Raw genomic sequence first — 23288 nt, forward strand, 5'->3', positions numbered from 1 at the left:
CCCCAGAGGAGGCGTAAAGAGGGGAGAGACGCAGACAGATAATAGATCTATTCTTGCTTGTCCTTCATCTACTTCCTGGTCCCTTTCTAAAATATTCTCCATCCTGACAATCAGTTCTTTTCAGACCATGTTGCACTTACGTTTGCCTACATGGGAGGATAAAATTTTCTTTGCCTCTTCTGTGTGTCTTCCTCCATCACCTTTCGACATTACTTATTAGTGTCTTTGACTATAAGGCACAGAAGGACACGCTTCCTCTGGGTCTCCATTCCATGGCCTCACGTGCTCAGGGGCCTGCAGCAGAGCCTACAGGAGGTTTTAAGCAGAAGCAGGACGTGTGGGATATTTCTGGTCAGTTTCTCGTACCCCCTGCGCTATCCTAAAGGTCCCTTGTTGTTCTTATATTTGTGTTATTTAATTTGACCTTAATTCCAAAAGAAGTCGCACACTCTCAAGTAAGACCTTGGGAAGTCTTTGCACATAATTCTTTGATTGCCCCTCCTTCTGCACCTGGCTCCCCTCCCCTCCGTCATCTCCTTCGTAAGCACTGGAATCCCCGGGTCCTAACCACACGCCTACACAAAATCAAGCCCCTCCAAAAGCCTGGATTCCTGGGCGTGGGTGAGGTTTACACTAACTCAGGATTTCCCTGATTTCAACTATTTGAATTCACCTTCGTGTTCTGTGGCATATCCATGCACTATCAATAATAATGTTATATGCATCAATATTCTTAGTTAACTCCTTTTTCATTTTGTGTGGCTGCCTACACAGAAAACCAGCATTCACATACCGTAGATAGAAAGCAACCTTAAAACTAACTGTAGCCTTCCCCTTCTAGGGATACACCTGAAAGAAATGAAAGGAAGGACTCGAACAGACATTCGCACACTCTTGTCCATAGCAGCACTATTTACAACAGCCAAGCGGCGGAAACGACCCCAATGTCCATCAGCGGATAAACGGAGACACAAAACGTAGTAACACAGCTCTAAAAAGAAATGCAATTCTGACACGTAGAAGAACCTTAAAAACATTATGCTCAGTGAAATAAGCCCGAGGCAAAAGGGCGAATATATGGTTTTACTTACATGAGAGTCGACTAGGTCAATTCACAGAGACAGAAAGCAGAGTGGTGGTGACCAGGGGCTGGAGGCGGAGGTAGTGGGAGTCGGTGTTCGCTGTGTATGGAGTTTCCGTTTGGGATGATGGAAGCATCCTGCAGCTGGATAGGTAGGGGTGACGGCTCCAAAGCAAAGCAGCATGCCCAACGCCACTGCCTTGTACGTTTGAAAATGGTTAAATGGTAAATCTTCTGGTGTGTGTATCTCACCACATTTTTTAAAAGTCTCGCTGTAGCACCAACAAAACAAGGCTAATAACTTGTAGCAGGACGCCATCACTCATGAGGGGATCTCAGTGCGAGGGCTGCCCCTCTGCCACAGGAGCGGGGGGAATGCCCGGGAGGTGGTAAGGGCAGACTAGCACCCAAATGAAGCAGTCCTCTTGAGTTATTCAAAGGGCTAGAAAGAGAACCATGAGGGGACGATTCCTGCCCCCAGGTAATTCCGAGTCATTTATGCCAGCCAGCACCCATGACCACACCTGGAGGACCACGGGGCTATTAAATCTTTAAGTGTCTTCCAGCTTGAACAAGTGAATAAAATCAGAGGAGATGAAACGCACCGTGACTGCGCCTTGTCAAAGCCCCAGACGGGCCAAGAGGCTCCCCAGAAGCAGCAGACCACTCTGAGCAGAGAGAGCTCACTCTTTGGCAGGGAGGTGGGGCTCTGGGGCATCCTTTGTTTCTGGAGCCTGTTTCCAGGCTTTACTGGGATGGAGCAGAGCCAGTCCTGCCTCTGGACCTTCCCTGGGGGTAGGGACTAGGTAAAGGTATTCACTCCGAAGGACGCCTCAAATAAGAGATGACTTTGATCCTGAACTTAATGGAGGAGAATAGCAGAGTCAGGTAGGAGGAGAGAATGAGGAGCAGGGGGGATTCCAGGAAGCGGGGCTCCTCATGCCAAGTCCTGACTCTGTGCGTCCAGACAACAGCAAACAGCGTGCTATGCCCGTGTCCTCAGACTGGGCGCAGGGAGCGGGAAGGGAGGCTGGAGAGGTAGGGTGAAGCTAGCTCATCCCTTCCCAGGGGTGCTCACACATGCTTGGTGTATCCAGCGCTGGGAGGACCAGGGACTCACACTGAGAGAACAAAGCCCTGATGCTGCCTCCCTGGTTCTTGCCAACCACGGGACCGAAGTTGGCTTCCTGAGCCTCCACTGTCCTGGCAATGCCTGCATCACAAGGTTGTTGCAGATGTGGACTGGGATAATAAATGAGGAAGGGCCTTGGAGATGTTGGATCCACCCAGGGGATGAATCAATATTACTATCCTTGAAACTTGGTAAAGGAATTGCAGATCCATGGTGCATCTCTCTGACTTCCCTTCCTTCCTCTCTGTCATGGTAGATTTTACAAACAAAAGAAATAAATGAGTGTAAATAAAGTAGATGGCAGACAGACTAGGGTTCAAATCCCAGTCCTACCACATGTGACTTTAGGCAACTGCTGTAAAGATGCTCTCAGTCTGCACCTGTCATCCCCTCCCCTGCTGTTTTTATGATGACTATGGGCTCTCATAGGCTTCATAAACAATGAACACCCCACCTCAGGAAGCTTCAGCAGGTACAGATTCAGAAAGCATTAATAGATATGTTTATGATCCATTCTGAGTGTGGAGCCAAAGCACCTTTCTCAGGAGATGGAGTGACATTTCTGGTTCCTTTCAATGGCAGACTGACTTTGTCATGCCAGTTTCATGATTCCTAAGCTGCTGCTACTTTTTCTGTGTTCATCTCGAGATTCAGGGACGGAAATTTTGTACTGCATAGCTGCTATAAGTCCAGCTGTGATTTGGCACTGATGGAACAAAAGTAAATTTTAATTAATTAATCATTAATCCTTCCTTCCCTTTGAGCCTAAAATATTCATCACTTAACCTGTCCTGCAGGATGTCCAGCACAATGAATGGTACATTGGAGAATACAGTCGTCAGGCGGTGGAAGAGGCATTGATGAAGGAGAACAAGGTAATGGCTTCAACAGGGACCATCCCACTGTTTCTGTAGCCATCCTAGGGTTTTCTGCCCATAGATCGTGGGACATGGCAAGCAGTGTGACAAGTACTGGTTCCTGCCTCACCCTATACTTCTCAGTGCTGGGGAGGTTGTAATTGAAAGGGCGCTTTCAAATAGAGTTTTAGGTTTGCGACTTGGTTGTATCACTTATCAGCTGTGGGACTTTTTCAAGTTCTTAAGCATCTTTAAGTGCAGGTCTCTTTATTTGTCAAATGAAAATAGTAAAGTCAACTCTAAGGAACTATCTTGGAGATCAAATGTGGAAGCTGGGGTAGAAATGGGGGTTGCAGTGGAAGACGACTTCCCTCTCTTTCTTCAAGTTTCATCTCCTTCCTGCAGATCTGCCTGAAGTATAGCTGGGTCTTTATGGTTCACTTCTACAGGAATGGAGCAGGGCACGTGAATGCTGTAACAGTCAGAATGTGATAGGTTATGCTGTAGTAACAAACAACCCCAAGATTTCAGCTACTTAGCATAACAGAGCTTTATTTTTTGCTTGAGCTCTCTGTTCAAGGCAGGTTTGGGTGGGTGGACCTGGACTGCTGGAGGCTCCATCTCCATGTGTGCTCACACCATACACGGGCTGTCAACACAGCCTCTCAAATGTACCTGGCTGTATCTCTGCTCACATTTCATCAGCCAGAGTAAATCACAGGACCAGACCTAACTTCAACGAGGGTAGAAAAGTACAAAGCTACCATGTGACCAGAAAAAAGAGAAGACCTGGAATATTGGTGATCGGGTCAAATGACTACTATAACCATCATCATAAATAGAAAACAGTTACTAAGCAACTACTCTACTGTATGCAAAGTACTATACTGGATTGTCTAGACATGATAGAAAGGCTCTCAAGATCAATGCATCATCAAAACCTGTCCTCAACTAACCAATACAATGGTCATTGTTGAATGAGGAGATAAAACAAAGTCAGTTAATTAGTGGACGAGTGTATGAATAGTAGGCCCCCAATGAATTTTAATAAAAACCTAGCTCTCAGAATTGATATTATAAAATTAAATAAAATAAACTATATGTAAGCTGCTATACTAAACAGAATAATGTTCCTTCTACCATGATATGCCCACGTTCTAAACCCCAAGACCTGTGGCTGTGTCACCTTATATGGAAAAGGAGTTTGCAAATGTGATTAAGTTAGGGATCTTGAGCTAGAGGGATTATTCTGGATTATCTGAAAGGGTTTAATGTAATCATAAGTGTCCTTATAAGAGGGATGCAGGAGTGTCAGAGTCACAGAGAGAGGGCCACAAGTCAAGCGCTGGTGGTGGCTTCTGGAAGCTGGGAAAGGCAGGGAAAGGCATTCTCCCCTAGAATCTCTAGAAGGAACACAGTCCTGCTGAACCTTGATTTTAGCCCCTTGAGACCCATGTCAGACTTCAACCCACCGAACTATAAGACAATAAAATTTGTGTTTTAGGCCACTGAGCTCATGGGAATTTGTTATAGCAACAGTAGGAAATTAACACCGTTGCTAACAAAGTTATCTTGAACATATTCGGAATTAATGAAACCATCTCATTCTCTGGATGAGGAAACCGAAGCTACATCAAGGTTTCAGTCCCAAGGCGGAGAAAGAGGCAGAACCTGAACTCAATGTCAGCACTCACAGAACCACAGCTGCCTCTAGCAGACAGTATCGTTCTTTATGTTCTAGAAGGGGAGTCACAGGTGGCTGGGTGGCACCTTGCCTCGAGGACCCTCCCTCCCCGCTCCCCTGGGAATCCCACCCACAGCTGCCCTCCGCTGGGTTGAATGGTGGGGCAGTGGTGCCGACTCCAGCCCTGCCTCTTGTCCTTGGCTAACCAGCCATCATCCTCCCTGAGACTACTTCCCAGGGGAAAAAACCCTCTTAGAAGACAGGCTTCCAGGAGGCTGTGCTGCTGGTGCTGGAAGGGCAGCGTACCTGTCACGCGATGTCCTCTCGGCAACGTTAGGCACTCGATGCTCCCTTGCCTCCCATTCTGTGTGCCGTTCTCTGCCTTCTCCCAGAAAAGCCCTGAGAAAACAGTATCTTGCTGAATGACTTCATATTTTCCTATTTTGTTTGCCTCAGTTTGTTTTGTCAAAACCTGTTTCCCATTTATGTCAGATAATTCATTGCAGGACTGCCCAGATTCATTGTGACCAAATCGTCGCAAAGTTTAAGATGATAAATCCCAAAACTGGCCACATGTCTTGGCCGCCTCTCACTTTCTGATCTTTGGCAGCATTCTGGGCTTGAGTCTTTTGTGGGGTTTTTTTGGTTTTGTTTTTTTTTTTGAAGTGTAGTCGGTTACAATGTGTTAATTTCTGGTGCACAGTACAATGTCCCGGTCATGCATATACATACATACATTCGTTTTCATATCCTTTTTCATTAAAGTTTATTACAAGATATTGAATATAGTTCCCTGTGCTATACAGAAGAAACTTTTTTTAAATCTATTTTTATATATAGTGGCTAACATTTGCAGATCTCAAACTCCCAAATTTATCCCTTCCCACTCTTTCCTTGGTTTGTTTCTGTTTTGTAGAAGATTGTTTACTACGTCTGCAAGTCTGTTTCTGTTTTGTAGAAGAGTTCATAGTGTCCTGGCGTGAGTCTTAAAGCTTTAATTACAGTGAATGTTTTAGGCAAAGCAGGTTTCAGAAAATTCCTCAGTCCCACTTTATGTACTTAGAGTCGGAATACTGAGAGCAAGAATTTGGACTTGACCTTTAGGGATTCCATTGACTAGCTGCGATGTGTTAGGGGTTCCACTTAGACAACTAGACCCCAATTTCCTCACCTGTAAAGTGGGCATAAAGCACCTCCTCAAACTTTATGTAAAGATCAAATGAGGTAACGTGTGTAAAGAGCTTGGCATCGTGAGGGCAGTCCTCAACAAACCTTAGCTGCCAGCGTCGTCATAGCATCGCCATGGTTTTATAGTATTATTTATAAATGCAATATATTTGTAGTGTTATTATAGAGTGCCATAACCATTATTATGTATTTATATATAGTATCTATAAATACTTGTCATAGGTAATGTAATTTATATAAACATAGAGGTAATAAATAGAGGAGACAATAATATATAACAATTAGTTATTATGAATATAAATTATCACATATAACACCCATCTATACAAAGAATAGATAGCACATACTACACACACCTAATTAGATCTATTTTTTTAACTAATATTTTATTTTACTTACAGTGTTGCATTAGTTTAGGTGTATAGCAAAGTGATTCAGTTTTACATATATATATATTCTTTTTTCAGATTCTTTCCCATTATATGTTATTACAAGATACTGAACATAGTTCCCTGTGCTATACAGTAGGGCCTTGTTGTTTATCTATTTTTTATATAGTTGTGTGTATCTGTTTTTTAGATCTATTCTTTATGTGTTACTTATAACCAGCTGTAGAAGAATCTGTGCAATTACAGTTACAGATTTTTCAGTATTTTTCATCATACAAATGACATGACGTAACCACAGAACTACGCCACGTGTGTGTGTTTATGTTCAGGAGAACTGCTCCACTTCTTAGCCTTTTACAACCAGACCTTCATCCTGAGCTACCCCACAGGGTATGCCTTATTATTTGATGTTATAGTTAGAGTCTACCTATTTGCAGCCCCCAGATCATTTCACACTGTTGACCTTCTTTTGGAAAACTTGGCTGTCCACCCCTCAGCTTCTGTGATGCTGAAGCTTCTGGATTCCCATACCTCTGAGATGTCTCCTTCGACTCCTTCCCTCTCCCCTTCCCTGCTCTGCATTCCCTGCACCTCGCCCCAGGCTGCATTTTCTTCTCCCTTGTAAGTTTTGATACCAATGACTTTGAAGCCCCACATCTCTTTGGGGGATCCTAGTCCTATATTGACATCTCCCCACGCAGAGGACCAATTTATAACGCTCAAAGCTTCTCCTGCTCAAAGCCTGCAGTGGCTCCCAGTATCTCTAGAACGATAACCTGAGCATCCACAGAACAGGAAATATGTGACTACTGGCTGGTGAAGGGAAGCACACCCAGGGAGGGGAGGAGAGAGCTACTCCATGCAAAAGCTGGGAGCCCAAAAGCAAGATGGTGCCTTTGAGAAATGGTGGCTTGACTGGCGCCACCATCCAGGGGCTGGAGACTGAAGGAGTGATGAGAGATAAACCACAGGAGAGGCTGGTGCATTTCTCCATGGACCAAGTTTGTAGGCATGATGCTGAAGACAGGACGGGATGTCAGAGGATTTGCAAGAAGGGGGTGCACTTCTCAGAAAGTAACAAGACCCCTTATACACACTAACCCTTGATAAATACTTACTGAATTAAAATGTATAAAGATCTGGTTTGCCAAAAACTAAAGCCGTTTGGGAGCCTCACACACAAGCTTCACTGCCGCCCAGGGTGGGAGGGCGGGACGCTGGGATGCCTGCAAAGATCATTGTTCTTCTTTTTGCTTCAGGATGGCACTTTCTTGGTCCGAGACTGTTCCACAAAATCCAGGGCAGAACCCTACGTGTTGGTGGTGTTTTACGGGAACAAAGTCTACAACGTGAAAATCCGCTTCCTGGAGAGGAATCAGCAGTTTGCCCTGGGGACGGGACTCAGAGGAGACGAGGTGGGTCTAACTGCGTGGCTTCCCTTTTCCAGGCCAACGACAACAATAAGAGGAGACTTGGGGGGTGCGTGGCCAGGTCGCCTCCATAGCCCAGGACTCCCCGGGGCTGGAGGAAGGAACGCCGCCCTGGAGGTGGAGAATGTAATCGAATCCTTCCAGCCCCTTCCACAAGCATCCCCACCCACGTCTTACACTTCAGCTCACTGGACCTGCAGCCAGTCCGGACCCTTCCATGCACCCTCTATCCTGCTTTGCCCGTTCTGTAAGGCACATCTAAATCCTGCCTGCCGTGAAGCATCCGCAGAACCCCCTGTTAAGGCCACACTCCTTCCCCACCGCAGCACTGAAGTCCCTCTGCCGCCACTTCTGATGACACCTGTTAGCACTGGGAATCAGTAGGTGTGCGTCCCCACAGCGCATGCGAGCTCAGTCACAGCATGTCCGTCCTCAGGACACGTCTGCTGATAGGCAGCTGGCTGCAAGCATGAGTCAACTAAATCACTCACTAATAACTCTATAAATAAATCAAAGAGACTGGGGGAAGGAGATGGATTGCCATTGAGCTGATGCCAGGCCTGGTCTATCTGCATTATCTTAGTTTAACCCTCAACAACTCTTCGATAGAATGGTCATTCCTATCATAGACGTAGGGAAACTGAGACTTAGAGAATTCAGTAAATGGCTAGAGACGCACAGGGAGTGAGAGGGCAAGGCGAGGCTGCTCTCTTAAGTCTTCTAGGAAGGCAGGGAGGAAGGAGGAAGGAAGGAAGGAAGGAAGGAAGGAAGGAAGGAAGGAAGGAAGGAAGGAAGGGAGGAAGGAAGGAAGGAGGGAGGGGCAGGGTACAAATTCTGTCTCCATTTACTAAGCATGTGAGCCCAGGCCAGTCACTTACCTTCTCTGGGCTTGAGTTTCTCCAAGTGTAAATATTCTCTTCAAGCCTGGATTTCAATAATTCAGTGATTCTCATTTAGCATCTCCAGCCCTCAGCTGTGTCCACTGGTATTTATCATGGGCTGAATTGTGTCCCCCCTCAAATTCCTATGTGAAAATTCCAGCCCCTACACCTCGGAGCGTGACTATACTTGGAGACAGGGTTTTTAATGAGGTACCTACAGTGAAATGAGGTCATGCGGGTGGACTCTGATCCAGTATGACTGGTGTCCTTCCGAGAAGAGGAGATCAGGACACAGACACACACAGATGTGAAGTCACAGGGAGAAATGGCCGTCTACACGCCAGGGAGAGAGGCCTCGGAAGAAACCAACCCTGCCGACACCTTGATCTTGGGCTCCTGGCCTCCAAACTGTGAGAAAGTGAATTTCTGTCATTGAAGCCCCCTCCCGCCTCCACCTGTCGGTGATGCTTTTTATGGAGCCCCCAGAAAACTGGTACGGTGTGAAACCAGAACTTCTACAAAACATCTATTGTTCTTCAGTAGATATCCAGACAAGGCACATTGCCAGGGCTGCCAAAATGCTCCAGGTAGGCACGTGCGTGAGGATGCCCACTCAACCCCAGCGTCTGACCCAGAGCCCTTTCCTGAGAACCACGTGTGGCTGGAGAGTGTGGTCAGCACCAGCCAGGGTACCATGCGGTCCGTTCACCCACCTTTGCTACAACCTCAGAAAGGTTTGGCATAAATGAGAACATGAGCGAACAAATAGATTAACACATAAACCTGCCAATTGTAGCCACACTAAGAAAGGGTGACAGCAAAACTAAAAAGAGAAGTGGCCGATTGTTCCTTTTGTGATAAGGATTGGTGACTTAAGGGATGTAAAACACTCAGAACACTGCCTGGAACACCTCGATCAGCGTGAGTGGTTATTTTTTCATTATTCAGACGGCGTCATGGTAATGATTAGGGCAGAGTTCCCCGCAGACCCAGATACCTGTGGTTAATGGAATTTCCAGCTCCGTTTCCCTTTATCCTTCTGAATCTTCCTCCAGCTCATAGAATTCTTGTTTTTTTCAAAAAGCTTTACATGACTTCTAAGTGCTCGGGATGAAGGATTCTTTTCCTTAGAGAATTCAGTAAATGGAAACCACAAGCCCTGGTACGCGCTGTTTAATTTGCTCTCTCATTTGGTCCTTGAAAACACACTGGAGAGAACCTGTTACTGAACCCTTTTATCAGCGAGGAAACCGAGATCTAAAGAGGTTGCAGCTTGTTTCCCATCCAGCCACACTTTGGTCTGCTCATAAAAGAGGAAAGAGCGGTCTGTGATACCTTCCTAACAGCGTTCCATGGGCTGTCAGCCGGTTCGCTGTCAGCCTCAGCAGGTAAACAGCTGTCCCCATGACAGCCCGTGGATAGACCCTCCGCCTCCAGGTGAGCTGCTCTAATTACTGTCACCAACGACCCCTTAAGAATTCACATGCCTATTTTAAGAGGACCCTTTTCATGTTGTGACAGAATTTTCTCCTCTTGTGCATCCCTCAGGCAAGTTTCCTTTCCATATATCGATTTAACACGTACATACATTTATTACGCACAGGCACTTTTCTGTGCAGTTGACAATGATCAATTAACTTGACCGATTTAATCCTCGTAGCAACCCTGTGAGGCAGATGCTCCAGTAAACAGCCGGTGACACTGAGGCACAGAAATGCAAAGTAAATCGCCCACAATCACAGCCAGTAGGTGGCAAAGCTGGGGTTCAGTACAGTCTGCAGAAATACTGACTTTCTCATACAGTCTGAGATAAAATCGTGACCAAATGTGAACGACCCCTAGCCCACTTGAAAGCAGCCCAGAACTGTGGTTGAAAACTAGTTAACACTTACATGGAGCTTACCGTGCGCCAGGCGCTGGGTGAAAAATCACAACGAACAGGGGCTTCTTCCTGCCCCTCCTCTGAGCGACCGTGCCCTGGTGTGAGAGGGGACGATCCAGTGTTGCTCTCAGTTCCCTCGCACCTTCCACAGTTCCAGCCCTTTACTTTGCTGCGGAAGAATCTCCCAACTTTAAAAAATATTTTTTTAAAAGATAGAACTTGATACAGCAAGGCTCTGCCAAGTGCAAGCCAGCTACTGACCGCTGCCTCTGGTGCTTGAATAAAGAACTCGCATCTTAGTCTGACTCTGCAGGGGAAATGCAATGAGACACAGGGTTTTCAAAGATAACTTTGATCTCGGGTGGCTTTTTGGCTGTCTTGCAAACTTGAGAACTTAACCACACATGCAATGCAGTGACACCTATTCCAAGGCAGTTGTTTTGCGTGGAAGATGAGATGATGTGAATAGAGTGCCAGACCGGTGGCGGCAGGTGCTTACTAAGTATCAGTTTCCATCTTAAATGATTCCCTAATGCCCTTTCCCTGGGCCTGTGTGCCCTGGACATGAATGAGGAAAAGCTCGCACGGGGCCACGAGAGTTGCAGGAGAAGCCTGGACGGGGCCCCAGGGGAGGCACAGCACGCGGCCACCTCTCACAAACACAGAAGGCAAGCAAATCCACCTGTCCCTGCAAAGAATGATCCTGGGAAGGTCCAGTTTGCTGCACGTTGTAAATCTAGGTCATTCTGTTCGCCATGGGCTAGAACTGAATTTAGATGTAGAGAGCCTTCAGTGTGTTAGCTTCCTGTGGCTGCTTGTAACAAAGTACCACAAACTTGGCAGGTTAAAACCACCACCATGTATTCTTTTGAAGTTCTGTAGGCTTGAAATCTGACATCAAGGTCTTGGCAGAGCCACCTTCTTCTGCAGGCTCTGGGGGAAGACCCTCCCTGCCTCTTTCAGCTTCTGGTGGCTGCCAGCAGTCCAGCTTGTCTTCCTTGGCTTGTGGCCACATCACTCTGCTTTCTACCTCCGAGGTCATGCTGCCTCCTGCTCTTCTCTGAGTGAATCTCCCTCTGTTTCTTCTGTCTTATGAGGATGCCTGTGATTGCCTCAAGGGATAGCCTAGGAAAAGCCCCTCTCTCAAAACCCTCCTCTCAAGACCCTAAACTTAATCCCAACTTCTGTTGTGTAAAGCAGTATTCACTCTTTGGTTTAGAAGGTAATATTCACAGATTCCAGGAACTAGGACACATCGTATCTTTTAGGCGCTACCATTCAGCCCATATCTCTCATTTGCTAGGTTTTTGGCCAAGCATTAATTTTATACCTACATTATGCTGGATTTAATGTTCCATCCTGGGGGCACCGAGCAGAGTCAGGCAGAGTCCCTGCCACCCAGGGAACCCCTTGTTCGCCTCTGCCCCTCTGCGCCTGCACATAGCAGGGGCGCGGCTGGGAATATTTAGCGCCTGGTGGAACACTGGACCCCGACCAGCCAGAGAAGCACCTGCCGGTTAATAACCTGCACAGCGCCACCTGCTGCCAAGTTCTAGCAATCACATGTGTCCCCGTTTCTGTGAAGGCTCGTAGAAGGGAGCAATTTCAATCAGACCTCTCCTTGTCCTGCAAATATTTGTGGTAAGTTGCTGAAAATTAAGTTAAACATTGACTTGATAAATTAAACTTTAAAGACTAGGAGACAGGCAAGTAACCAAAGAGTTTATTTCTCACTTCTCTATCTGCTTCTCTCTTCCCCCCTCTCTGCATCTCTCTCTTTTTCTGTATTTTCTTCTTTCACTCCCATGTGGGTACCCAAACAGACTTGGTTATCTTTCTGGTGGTGAAACATTGCCTACAGTTGGTATTTAGAGCAATCACAAAAGGTTTAAACAAATTTTAAGATCTAATATTAGGATAGCATTCGCTATCCTCCTGAGAAAAATTAATATAAAAATAAGAGCTTAACACTATTTACAGTAGCCAAGACATGGAAGCAACCTAAATGTCCATCAACAGATGACTGGATAAAGAAGTTGTGAGATAGATAGATAGATAGATAGATAGATAGATAGATACAGTGAAATGTAACTCAGCCATAAAAAGAATGAAATAATGCCATTTGTAGCAACATGGTTTGGCCTAGAGATTATTATACTAAGTGAAGTAATACAGACAGAGGACAAATACCATATGATATCACTTATATGTGAAATCTAAAAAAAAAATAACACAAATGAACTTGTTTACAAAACAGAAACAGGCTCACAGACATGGAAAACAAACTTACCAAAGGGGAAAGAGTGGGGAGGAATAAATTAGGAGTTTGGGATTAGCATATACAAACTACTGTATATAAAACAGATAAACAACAAGGGAACTGCATTCAGTGCTCGTAATAAGCTATAATGGAAAATAATCTGAAAAAGAATATGTAAATATAAAACTGAATCACTATGCTGTGCACCAGAAACTAACACAACATTGTAAATCAACTATACTTCCATTTAAAAGGGGGGGAGGGAAGGAAGGAGCCTAATTATAATCTTTTTAAAAATTATCTTTAGGGTAATACATCAGTTGTTGGCCTATCACGAGAAGTCAATAATAAGAAATGACAGAATGACTTACTGCTTCTGCCTTGCTTTCTTCGCGCTACTTGTTAAAACCACGATTTCTTATAAAACACCATCCATGTAGGAGATAATAAAACAATTAGTATTGAATTCATTACTTTGGGACCTTCCTAAAGAAACCAGGGGTAAGAACACAAAGCAAGCATTTTCCCTCTGAAGATTAGTCCCAGGAAGGAGGACTTCCTCTGGGCCACGGGGGGCCACCCGTTTTGTAGAAGAGTCCTGCATGGCAAGTTTCCTTCCGTAAATCACTTTCTGTTTTGTCAAGTCTAAGGAAAGAGAAAAAAGCTCTGTCTTTCATTTATGATTGGAAATGAAACACAGAAATGTCCTTCCTTCCTAAAGGCTTACAAGCAGAGTCTGTGGACCTCTCTGGTGATTTCCTGGCTCCTTCATCATGTTCTTGGCAAACTTGGAAGGGAGGAGGTCATGGCAATGACTGACATTTACTGAGCACTCACTGTATACAAAGCTCTTTTCTAAATGCTGCGTAAGTGTCAACTCAGTTAATCCTCACAGTGGCCTCAGAGGTAGGTCCTAGTATTACCACCACTGTTCATAGATAAACTGAGACAGAGAGTGTAAGAAGCCTGCCCCGGGATGCACAGCTAGTGGTGGGAGAGCCCCACCCAGAACGCAGCATTGGGGCTTCGCAGCCTTTCACTTACGGAACAACCGCTGTCCCTGTTGGACAACTGGGAAGCCAGCTTACCTGAGCATCAGGTGGGGGCCGGCATCGGTTGTGCACCCACTGGGTACCAGATAGGGTATTTCATTGAAAGGTCTGCCACAGATCCGGTAACGGATTCAGAGGGGCAAGTCACCTACAGGTTTAATTGGAACGCTTTTCGTGCAAAAAGACAACCCCCCACTCAAGGGGCTTAGGGGGAAAGGGGGAGTTTTGTTGACTCAGTGCCCAGGAAGAACAGGGTGGAGGAATCCAGGGACCAGTTGATGTCAGGGGAGGCCCCCAGGGAGGCCTGGCAAGGGTCTCGAGCCCCGAGTTGATTATTTCCACAGCACATTGTCCCTAAATGATATTATCTACTTGCATAGGGGATTATTTTCTGTCTGCTCCCACCTGAATGCAATGCACCACTCTCCCTGAGGACAGGGACCTTGGCGATCTCGTTCCCTGTCGAATATCCTGCAAAACTCCCGTGCTGGGATGTGCTGGGCAGAGGGAGAGTGCACAAAACTAAAGAGAAGCCGAGTCATCCCAGCGCGGCTCCTCCCTTCAAGCTGCATCATCCGCTCACAGGCCATAGGCAACGTTGCATTAAGGAAAGGACTGATGTGCGTCCAGAAAAAAACCAGACTGCACTCCTGGTCCTGCCCGTGGGCTCTGAACAGGGCAGACCCCACATCTGAGCTGCAGGTCCCTGGGCCCTTCGGGGAACATCATTCCCCGCATCCTGCTTGCCTCACCATGAATGTGCTGAGTTAGAAAAGGCAGGTTGTGCAAAGTCTTCCCAATTATCTCCCAACAGCCCCTTTCAGGAGCTCAGCCAAACCCGGCCAATCAGAATTGCTGCCTGTGCCCACGTGCTCTCAGCATCTGTCTTTACACCTGCATCTTCCTCTGCTTTCTTCGGTATCTTTAAGCCCAACTTGCCCACTTATCTAGACTCGCCCCCAGGGTGCAGCCCATTTCAAGTCTGTCTCTTCCACAAAGCACTTCCTGATCACCCCCCACACTGGACACCATCTTCCTTTCCATTCAGTCACCACAGCGCTTTGTCTGTTCGTCTCCGGAAACATAAAAGTGTCATGATCTGCGCCACCTCGTGATTTCACAGGAAGGCCAGGGAAGGAAGCTTTATCACTTGGCTAAGAACTGCCGGCAGCCTGCGGTCATCAGCATCCCTTCTGATTACCTAGAATTCGCTAGGACAAGAAGGGTTTCCAGGAGGGAGAGATCACTGCAGGCCTTTCCCACCAGTTTACAAGGTGAAGGTCAAGCCTTGAGCTTCTACTCTTTGGTTTGTCAGAGTTGGGGGCAAGGTAAGGGTGGCAGCAGGGATTCTCTGTGGCTGAGGAGCTGGACCGGTGTGACCTGATGCTGGTGAACACTCCGTGGGTGGGAAGCTTCAAGAACTGCGGGGGTGGGCTCTTGGTGGTCTTCGTTATCTTACCAATCTTATCACTGACCCTTCAAGAGCTTCTTTGCCACATCCTTCTTTAAAAAGAAAAAATCAGTTTCTAATACACCTTTACAATCCCAAAAAATGTTAAATGAGTTAAACTCTTCCCTAAATAAAATGAAGCACCTTAGGCTGTCCTTTAACCTACAGACACAGAGATACCTAAATTTTCATTAGCTTTCTCTTCTGTGTTTCAGAAGTTTGATTCGGTGGAAGACATCATCGAACACTACAAGTATTTTCCTATTATACTGATTGACGGGAAAGATAAAACCGGGACCCACAGGGAACAGTGTTACCTGACTCAGCCACTCCCCCTCAACAGACACTTCTCACCTTAGTAGCCTGGTCTTTGTTTCATCTTCAGTTTAGTGGATCCAATGTCTCTATCATTTTTTCATTTATTTCAAAAGATTATTTTCTGTGGCTTCAAGGGATTACTTCTTTGACTTTACAAAAAAGAAAAACATTCTGTCATGGAAACTGGAAAATCAATCATGGTTTTGAAGGCTCTAACCCCAGGAGAAATATTTATAAGACTCAAAAATAAAAACTAGCTTTTGAAAAATATCTTCTAAAGAAAAAAACACGTTCGTGTTACAGATAAGCAGCAACGGCTACAAGAAACTATTGCTTAAATGTTTGCACCGAGCACACGACAGGTCCAGGGGAAGGTCCCAAATCCATGGTCTTTTTAGGACCTAGTGTTGCCTTTATTCCAGAACTGTTTGGACTTGTGAGTTGACAGTGTTTTCATGGTCCCTTATACTAAAGATGTTGGTGAATGTTAGCCTGATTTTATTTGTAATTCTGGAAATTCAGTTCTAGGGAAGAATGTGATACGGAAAAGCAGATCACTTGTGAATATCAGTTGAGGAGAGAAATCAGAAAATCAGAAATGCTTTTACTGTGGTGTGAAATGGCATGAGGACCATCTCCAGCCCGCTCTGTCTACAGTCGCTTTAGGCCGAGTGGAATTAGCAAATTCATAGTAAAGGAGTAAGCTTAAGTCTGAGCGAAAGCATAATTTTTTTAAAATTCTAGTTGTAGACTTCGATTCAAAAGAAAAGAATTGCCCTCAGATTAGTGCTAGTATTCGCAGGAACGTTGCACATGTCATGATATTGTTCCCTCTTGAAGCTAAGAGGATTACATTTTATTCCTGTTTTATAACACAGATGAGGAAACAAAGGCTCAAAGACATTACTGACCTTACTCAGTACAAGAAGAGAGCCCAGATTTTTATCCACTTTGCCTAGTTTCGTCCAAGCAAACCTTCCCAGGTACATTCTCTGCCCTACAGAATCTTATCATCAAGTTGAAAAGCTAAGTTTAAAAGAGAGAGAGAGAGAAACAACTTGAAAATGCAGATTTACTCATGCTAAAATACAGAAATAAATAAACTCTTGTAGTGGGATAAGTTGGTTTTTTTTAGAACAGGTGGGGGTTCTGATTGAAATTAATAGTACATACACAGTGACTTCAGATGTTTCCAAAGCCTACAGGTGACATGTATGGAAGGTTTATGTAACTGTAGCTTTAGCACAGAAACAAAAACAAAGAAAGAAATTAGAAGGCAAGAGATATCAGCGAAAACAATGCAGATGATACCCAGATTCTCTCCTGTTTAAAGGAGCTCTTAGCACCTACCACCCAGCTTGGGCGCAGGCTGGTTCCTTCACGAGGTCGCTGTGAAGTGGTGCCTCTGAGTGAGGTTGGGAGCATCTGATGAAGAATCAAGTTGGGACTCTTAATACCCAACGGAGCCTAGCTTAGAGCACACCTGTGCGGGTAAACACAGGAACCAAGAGACAGGAGTGTCTAAACTGGAGCGTGGCTAACTGAGAAGCAGATAGCTCAGAGCTGAAGGCAGCATGGTGGCTGGTCACTCTCAGCTGGACTTCGGCAAATCAAGGCCAGCACGGAAACAGACTCTGCAGAGAGGACACGGGCTCGTCTGCAGGGAGAATCTGACCATGACCCTAAAAAGCTACTGAAGGATTACGGATAACTCAGATTCACTTCCTCCCTGGAGCCGTGCCGTTAAGTGCTGTGTTCTCAAGAAGTCAACCTTGCTGCTGCTAAAGGAGGTGGAAATCAGGAGGCGGTGAGCATTTTATGAGCTTTTTAAAAATGCTTTACCACCTCTTGTTCGTAAATGTGTGAGATGATGCTAAAAGGAAAAAGAAGTCGAGCTCCACTATCTTGAGTAAAATGCCCACAAGCTTATACATGTGGAAATCTCTGGAAAGAAGACGGGGTGGCTTTAGGGGACTGGGATTTGAGGGACCACGTTAGTCGCGTCTTCTGGAACTCAGATGCCAGGACAGGAGTTAGAAGTGCTAACATTGACTGGAGGCAACGCCTAAGAAAGACAAAGGCAAGAAGAAGCAGGGGGAGGCAGGGAGAGCCTTCCGGCTGCGATGTAGGTGTGGCGTCTGTGAGAGGAAGAGGGAAGGAGAAAGGGAAGAGCAGGAAAAGCATCAGACTAAGCTGCGGCTCTGGGAGTCCTGGCCAGCCCAGTGGTAAGATCCAGAGCAAAGACCACTCACAGAAGAAAGAGCCCCCTGTTGTGCAGAAATGGCCAGGTCCTAGGGCACCACCATGCTAAGTCATTGCCAGAGGCTGCCCAGGCACACGTGACCTTCACGTGCTCTGGGGGATATGGAAGGGACCACAGAGGAAGGCTGTCAGCTTACATGTCGATCAGCAAGTTCTTTGAAGGGAGATCCAGGTGGCCCACCTCTGTGCCTGCCACAGTGACTTGCTGGTTTTCGGTGTTGATTGTAACAAAGACATTTTGCTTGTAAGAGATGACGAAAGAGTAAGAGTGTTTAAATTTCAGTTGTTCTTGACTCTTACAACAGTTCTGTAAAGAAGGCGGGGCAGGTATTCTTAAGGCGTTTTGTAATTGTGGAAACTATGCCTCCCTGACATACTTGCGGCGGGAACCAAGGTCTTCATACGCAGTTCTCCTACTCAGCGTCTAGATCCGTAATTGAAAGTTCAGTGATTTGGGCTTGGCCTGCCCAGATTCCAAAGGGCTTTAGTCCTTTTTCAGCTATTATTTCATTGTTAGTTGAAAATAGTCACTTGATACGTAGCCTCAATACAGTAACGGAATTTTAGCTTTTTCTGATTATAGCATTCTATTCATTCAAGGTACTTCTTTTTGACTACATGATCCATTCTGAATCAATTTATATCTCCCTCATATTTAATAATATCTTATTATAAGCACTTGTTTGTATATTGCATATGTATTCATTACTAGGCATTGGAATAATAGATGTTGGGATAATAGCAGTGAATTAAGCGGGAGAAACAGACAACAAATAACTGTACAATAAGTAAGATAATCTACATTGGTTCCTCATCCCTTTGCTGTGTTCCCTCAACACTTACCGCTGAGTGCTTGTGAGTGGGGCCAACATTAGATATTTTGACAAAGCTCAGTTGAATTGGCTTTAAAAAATTTTTGAACCAGAAAATTAAAAATTTTCCCAAATTCACTTAATGGAAAACCACCTCTCTTGGGGCATGGGGGGATGATGTGGTGTGGTTTGCTTAAGTACCCACATCATAGCTGAAATCAATTAAATCTTCTGTTCAAATTACTGCAGAGAAATCAAATTTCAGCCCATTGTCAAATGTAGTGCATTGCCATGTGTGTGTACGCAGACACACTTTTGTGTAAGGACATCTATATAATACATGATTAGCATTATATTTGTGTATCTACTTTTTACCCTGAGTATTATTGTTCTAGTGAAGTGCATTAACTTTTTTTAAACATTCCATGCTATACTAATTTAAATGAAAGCCAACATGTAATTAAATGTCATAATATTTCTGAGTATTAAAGTAAATTGAAAATATGGTTTAATTTTGTTTGATTCATGCACTATTGTCTCTAAAGCCCCTTTGAAATCATATTTGGGGTAAATTTATAACAAAATTTCTGGAACAATTTTTGACAGATGACATAAGACACTAGCACATGCTAGATTTGGGGGATAAAGACGAAAAAGACCTAATCCCTGTGATAGAGGGCTAAGAACCGGGCTGGCAAGATCCACATATAATTAAAATTATGCAATGCAGAATAACAGATTTGGCAGTTCTCTCCTGGCACCACCACTGTGTTGGTAGGCAGATGTGGATGTGTTGGGGGAGGGTGTAGTCAGGGAAGCTGCCCAGGGCAGATGTCCAGGCAGGGAATTGAAGGACGGCCCTACACAGCAAGTCTTAGAATTACAAAACCGTTGTCAGTCTATTTCTGAGCACGCTTATCTTTAGGGAATTCTAGGTCATTCTTGTCACCAGCGAAGCAGTGACCACCTGTTGAACGGATGAGTGAACACGGCAGAGGCAGCTTCCCTGGGGAAAGGACAGGTGATTAAGTAGTTCTGGGGAAGTTTCAACTCTTATTCAGAACACTGTAGCATAGGTGCCTGACAATTAGCTTTTTGACTGTAATGTAAGTGCCTGATGTTAAGCTTCTGATGGCTGAGGCATCCACTTCAAAGACATCCATCTGGGGGTGGGGGGACACCTAGCCATCTACACAACTAGATAAAGAGCCAGACTGCCCGCTACCCATGAGCTTCCCTTTTTGAAAAGCTCTGGTTGACCTAGATAACTGACTGTTAGACTGACTGCTTGCTTTTCTCTTCCTGTGCTTTAACTCCTGCCCTTCAGTTTTAATTTCGCCAATAAAGAATGAACCCTCAAAACCCCAAAGCACCCAACCATCAACCCCAATAAGGCAAAGAGAGCCACACATTCTCTGTCGCTGTCTACCTGGGACCTCACTAAGTACCCTCCAGGATGTGTGAGTAATGAACCTTGTTTTTTCAATGTCACCTGATAGTTATTACTGAGGTGTCTCTCATAATAAGAACCACAAGGGCTGGTCCAGCATCTACATTGGCTTCACCTGGGGAGATGTCTGTGTGGCTCGCCACAGGTAGCCCAGATGAGTGCCCTCAGCCATCACTGCCAATAGCATCACTATTGATAGGCTGAGACCAACCTAAAACAAACACGAAACAGTGCCTCACTTTGAAAAGCAATTTCACAATGTTTAGTAAAATGTATGTACCCACTGCAGTAAGACTTCTAACTAAAATATGGCTAAATAGGAACTTACCTTTGATCCTTCTGGAAACTCCACTATAATGACAAAAAAGGAATTGAAAAGGCAAGAACATAGGATAAAGGAAATAGAAAGAAGAAAATATGATAGAAGAAGAAGAATGTCAAAATTTCAGATGAGGTAAATTAAATGGAAAAATAGTAACTGAGTTAACAAAATAGAAAAAACAAAAATGCAAGCTTGCTCAGAGGAAATTCAGCAAAAAAAACAAGCTGGTTCCCATCACAAAAGTCTGTAAAATCTCAAAAATTGGGGTCACTAGTTATCCTTAAATACTGGTAAAGGGACTGTGGTGAAAAGGGGATTCACTGATGGTCATTACAAGTTATAATCAACATCTCTCTCTCCCTCCCTTTCCCTGGTGGCCATCCAAAGACTATTGCTACAGAAAATATTTACAATATGGAAAACAAATGCAAGATACTGCTGAGAGTGTGCTGTGCTAAAACACAGGGTTTAAATGAAAGTTTCATTCCAAATTTTTAGAATTCCAGCCCCTCTTAAAAACTTGGTTCCTGGGAGATAGAATCATAACCCTAAACCAAGAGAGCAGAGCAATTCTGCCACAAATAGTGGCATGTGCTGGTCCCCAACAGAAGAGGCTGATCCTCACTGTGTCATGCTCCAGTAAGGTCCCACCCATAAACATACAAGTTCCAACTAGCATTTTTGTGCCTCACTTTTCCATATGAAGAGTCGAGACCTTGGAGAAGAGTATCTAATATGAAACACATTGGAAAAAAAAAAGTATAAACCAGAAGAAAAATTATTCAAAGGAAAGCTATAATGTGGGATGCTGAAGAAAACTAAAAGAGAAATAGTTAATATGATCAGAGAGATAAGACATGAGTCCACAAAATATGAATAGAATGCTATTTAAATAAATAAATATTCAGAAGTAAAAACTGAGAGTACTAATAGAAAAAAATAGACAAAATCACAATGATAGTTGGAAATTTTAATACACATCTCTCAGAAATGGACAAAATAAGCAAGCAAAGATGAATGAAACCAAAGAAAATTTTAACAACACCAACAGCTGAGTAGACCTAATTGTCATTTACAGAGTAGTTCACAAAACAGCTATAGAATACACATTTTTTTCTTCTAGTTCACATAGAACATTCACCAAGAAGGAACACCTTCTGGGACCTAAAACAAGTTTCAATAAACTTCAAAGAACTAGAATAATATAGAATAAATAAATTTATTTAAAAATAAATTTCCCATATAGAAAAAGAGGAAGAAGGAGGAGGAGAAGAAGAAAAAGAAGAGGAAGAGGGAGAAGAAGAAGAATGAGGAGGAGGAAGAGGAGGAGGAGGAGGGGAGGAGGAGGAGAGGAAGGGGAAGAGGAAGGGGAAGAAGAAGAAGGAGAAGAAGGAGAAGGAGAAGAAGAAGGTGAAGGCGAAGAAGGGGAAGGAGAAGAAGAGGAGGAGGAGGAAGAAGAGGAGGAGGAAGAAGAGGAGGAGGAAGAGGAAGAAGAGGAAGATGAGGAAGAAGAAGAAGGAGGAGGAGAAGAAGAAGAAGCAGCAACAGCAACAAAAATATAGAAATATTTCAGAATGAATGGTAATAAAACACAACATACCAAAATTTGAGGAATATAACCACTCTTTAAATAAAATTATTTAATGTAAGCATTTATAGCTTAAAAGCCTTAAATGTTTATATTAGAAAAGGTCCATAATCAATCCTCCTCAAACTCTTCCAAAGAATTGAAGAGAGGAACATACTCTCAAACTCATCTATGAGGCTTGCATTGCACCGATATCAAAATCAAAGACATAACAAGAAAAAACAAAACAGTACAGGCCAATAACCTTGATGAATATTGATGTAATAATCTTCAACAAAATACTACCAAACTGAACTCAACAGCACTTTAAGAGCACTTAAGATTACACACTATTGAGCAAGTGGAATTCATACTTGGAATGCAAGGGTTGTTCAACATATGAAAATCATTAAATGTAATAGACCACATCATACCAGAATAAAGGACAAAACCCACATGATCATCTCAACTGATGCAGAAAAGCTTGATAAAATTCAACACCCTTTCATGATATTAAAAAAAAAAACATTCAATATATTAGGAATGGAAGAAAAATGCTTCAACATACTAAAATCCATATAAAAAAGCCCACAGCTAAGATCATACTCAATTGTGAAAGATGGAAAAGTTTTCCTCTAAGATCAAGAGCAAAGCAAGATTACCCACCTTTGCCACCATTATTCAACATAGTACTGGAAGTCCTAGGCAGGGCACCATCTAAACTGGAAAGGAAGAAGTATATTATCTCTGTTCTCAGATGGCCTGCTCTTATATCTAAATAACCCTAAACATTCCACAGGGGGAAAAAAACCTGTTGAAACTAATAAATGATTTCAGCAAAGTTGCAGGATACAAAATCAACACTCAAAAATCAGTTGTGTTTCTATACACTTACAATGAAAAGCTTGAAAGAGAAATTAGGAAAATAACCACATTTACAATAGTACCAAAAATAATAAAATATTTAAGAAAAAAAACTTAACCAAATGGGGTCAGGGGAGCTTGGTGAAAGACTTGTACACTGAGAACTACAAAATACTATTGCTAAAAGAAATCAAAGAAGATACAAATAAATGGAAAGACATCTTGCGTTTATGGATTGGATGACTTATTATTGTTAAAATTCCCATACTGCCCAAAGTGATCTACAGATTCAAAGCAATTCCTTTCAAAATCCCAATGGCATATTTTTGCAGAAATTTTTAAAAATCCTAAAATTCATAAGGAATCTCAAGGGATCCCAAACAGTCAAAACAATCTTGAAAAAGAAT

At 43.9% G+C, this 23288-nt stretch overlaps 1 protein-coding gene across 1 annotated transcript in view; it reads left to right on the forward strand.

Annotated features, from left to right (window-relative positions):
- CLNK (cytokine dependent hematopoietic cell linker) overlaps positions 1-19188 on the forward strand; it is a 144548-nt gene extending 125360 nt beyond the window's left edge. The window contains exons 17-19 of the mRNA XM_045508735.2: positions 3011-3088; positions 7591-7746; positions 15502-19188. Of these exons, the coding sequence (XP_045364691.2) occupies positions 3011-3088; positions 7591-7746; positions 15502-15645 (378 nt within the window). The 3' untranslated portion in view covers positions 15646-19188. The remainder of the gene's footprint in view (positions 1-3010; positions 3089-7590; positions 7747-15501) is intronic.
- Positions 19189-23288: the final 4100 nt, after the last annotated feature.

Source organism: Camelus bactrianus, chromosome 2, assembly GCF_048773025.1.
Source record: "Camelus bactrianus isolate YW-2024 breed Bactrian camel chromosome 2, ASM4877302v1, whole genome shotgun sequence".
Lineage (NCBI taxonomy): Eukaryota > Metazoa > Chordata > Mammalia > Artiodactyla > Camelidae > Camelus > Camelus bactrianus.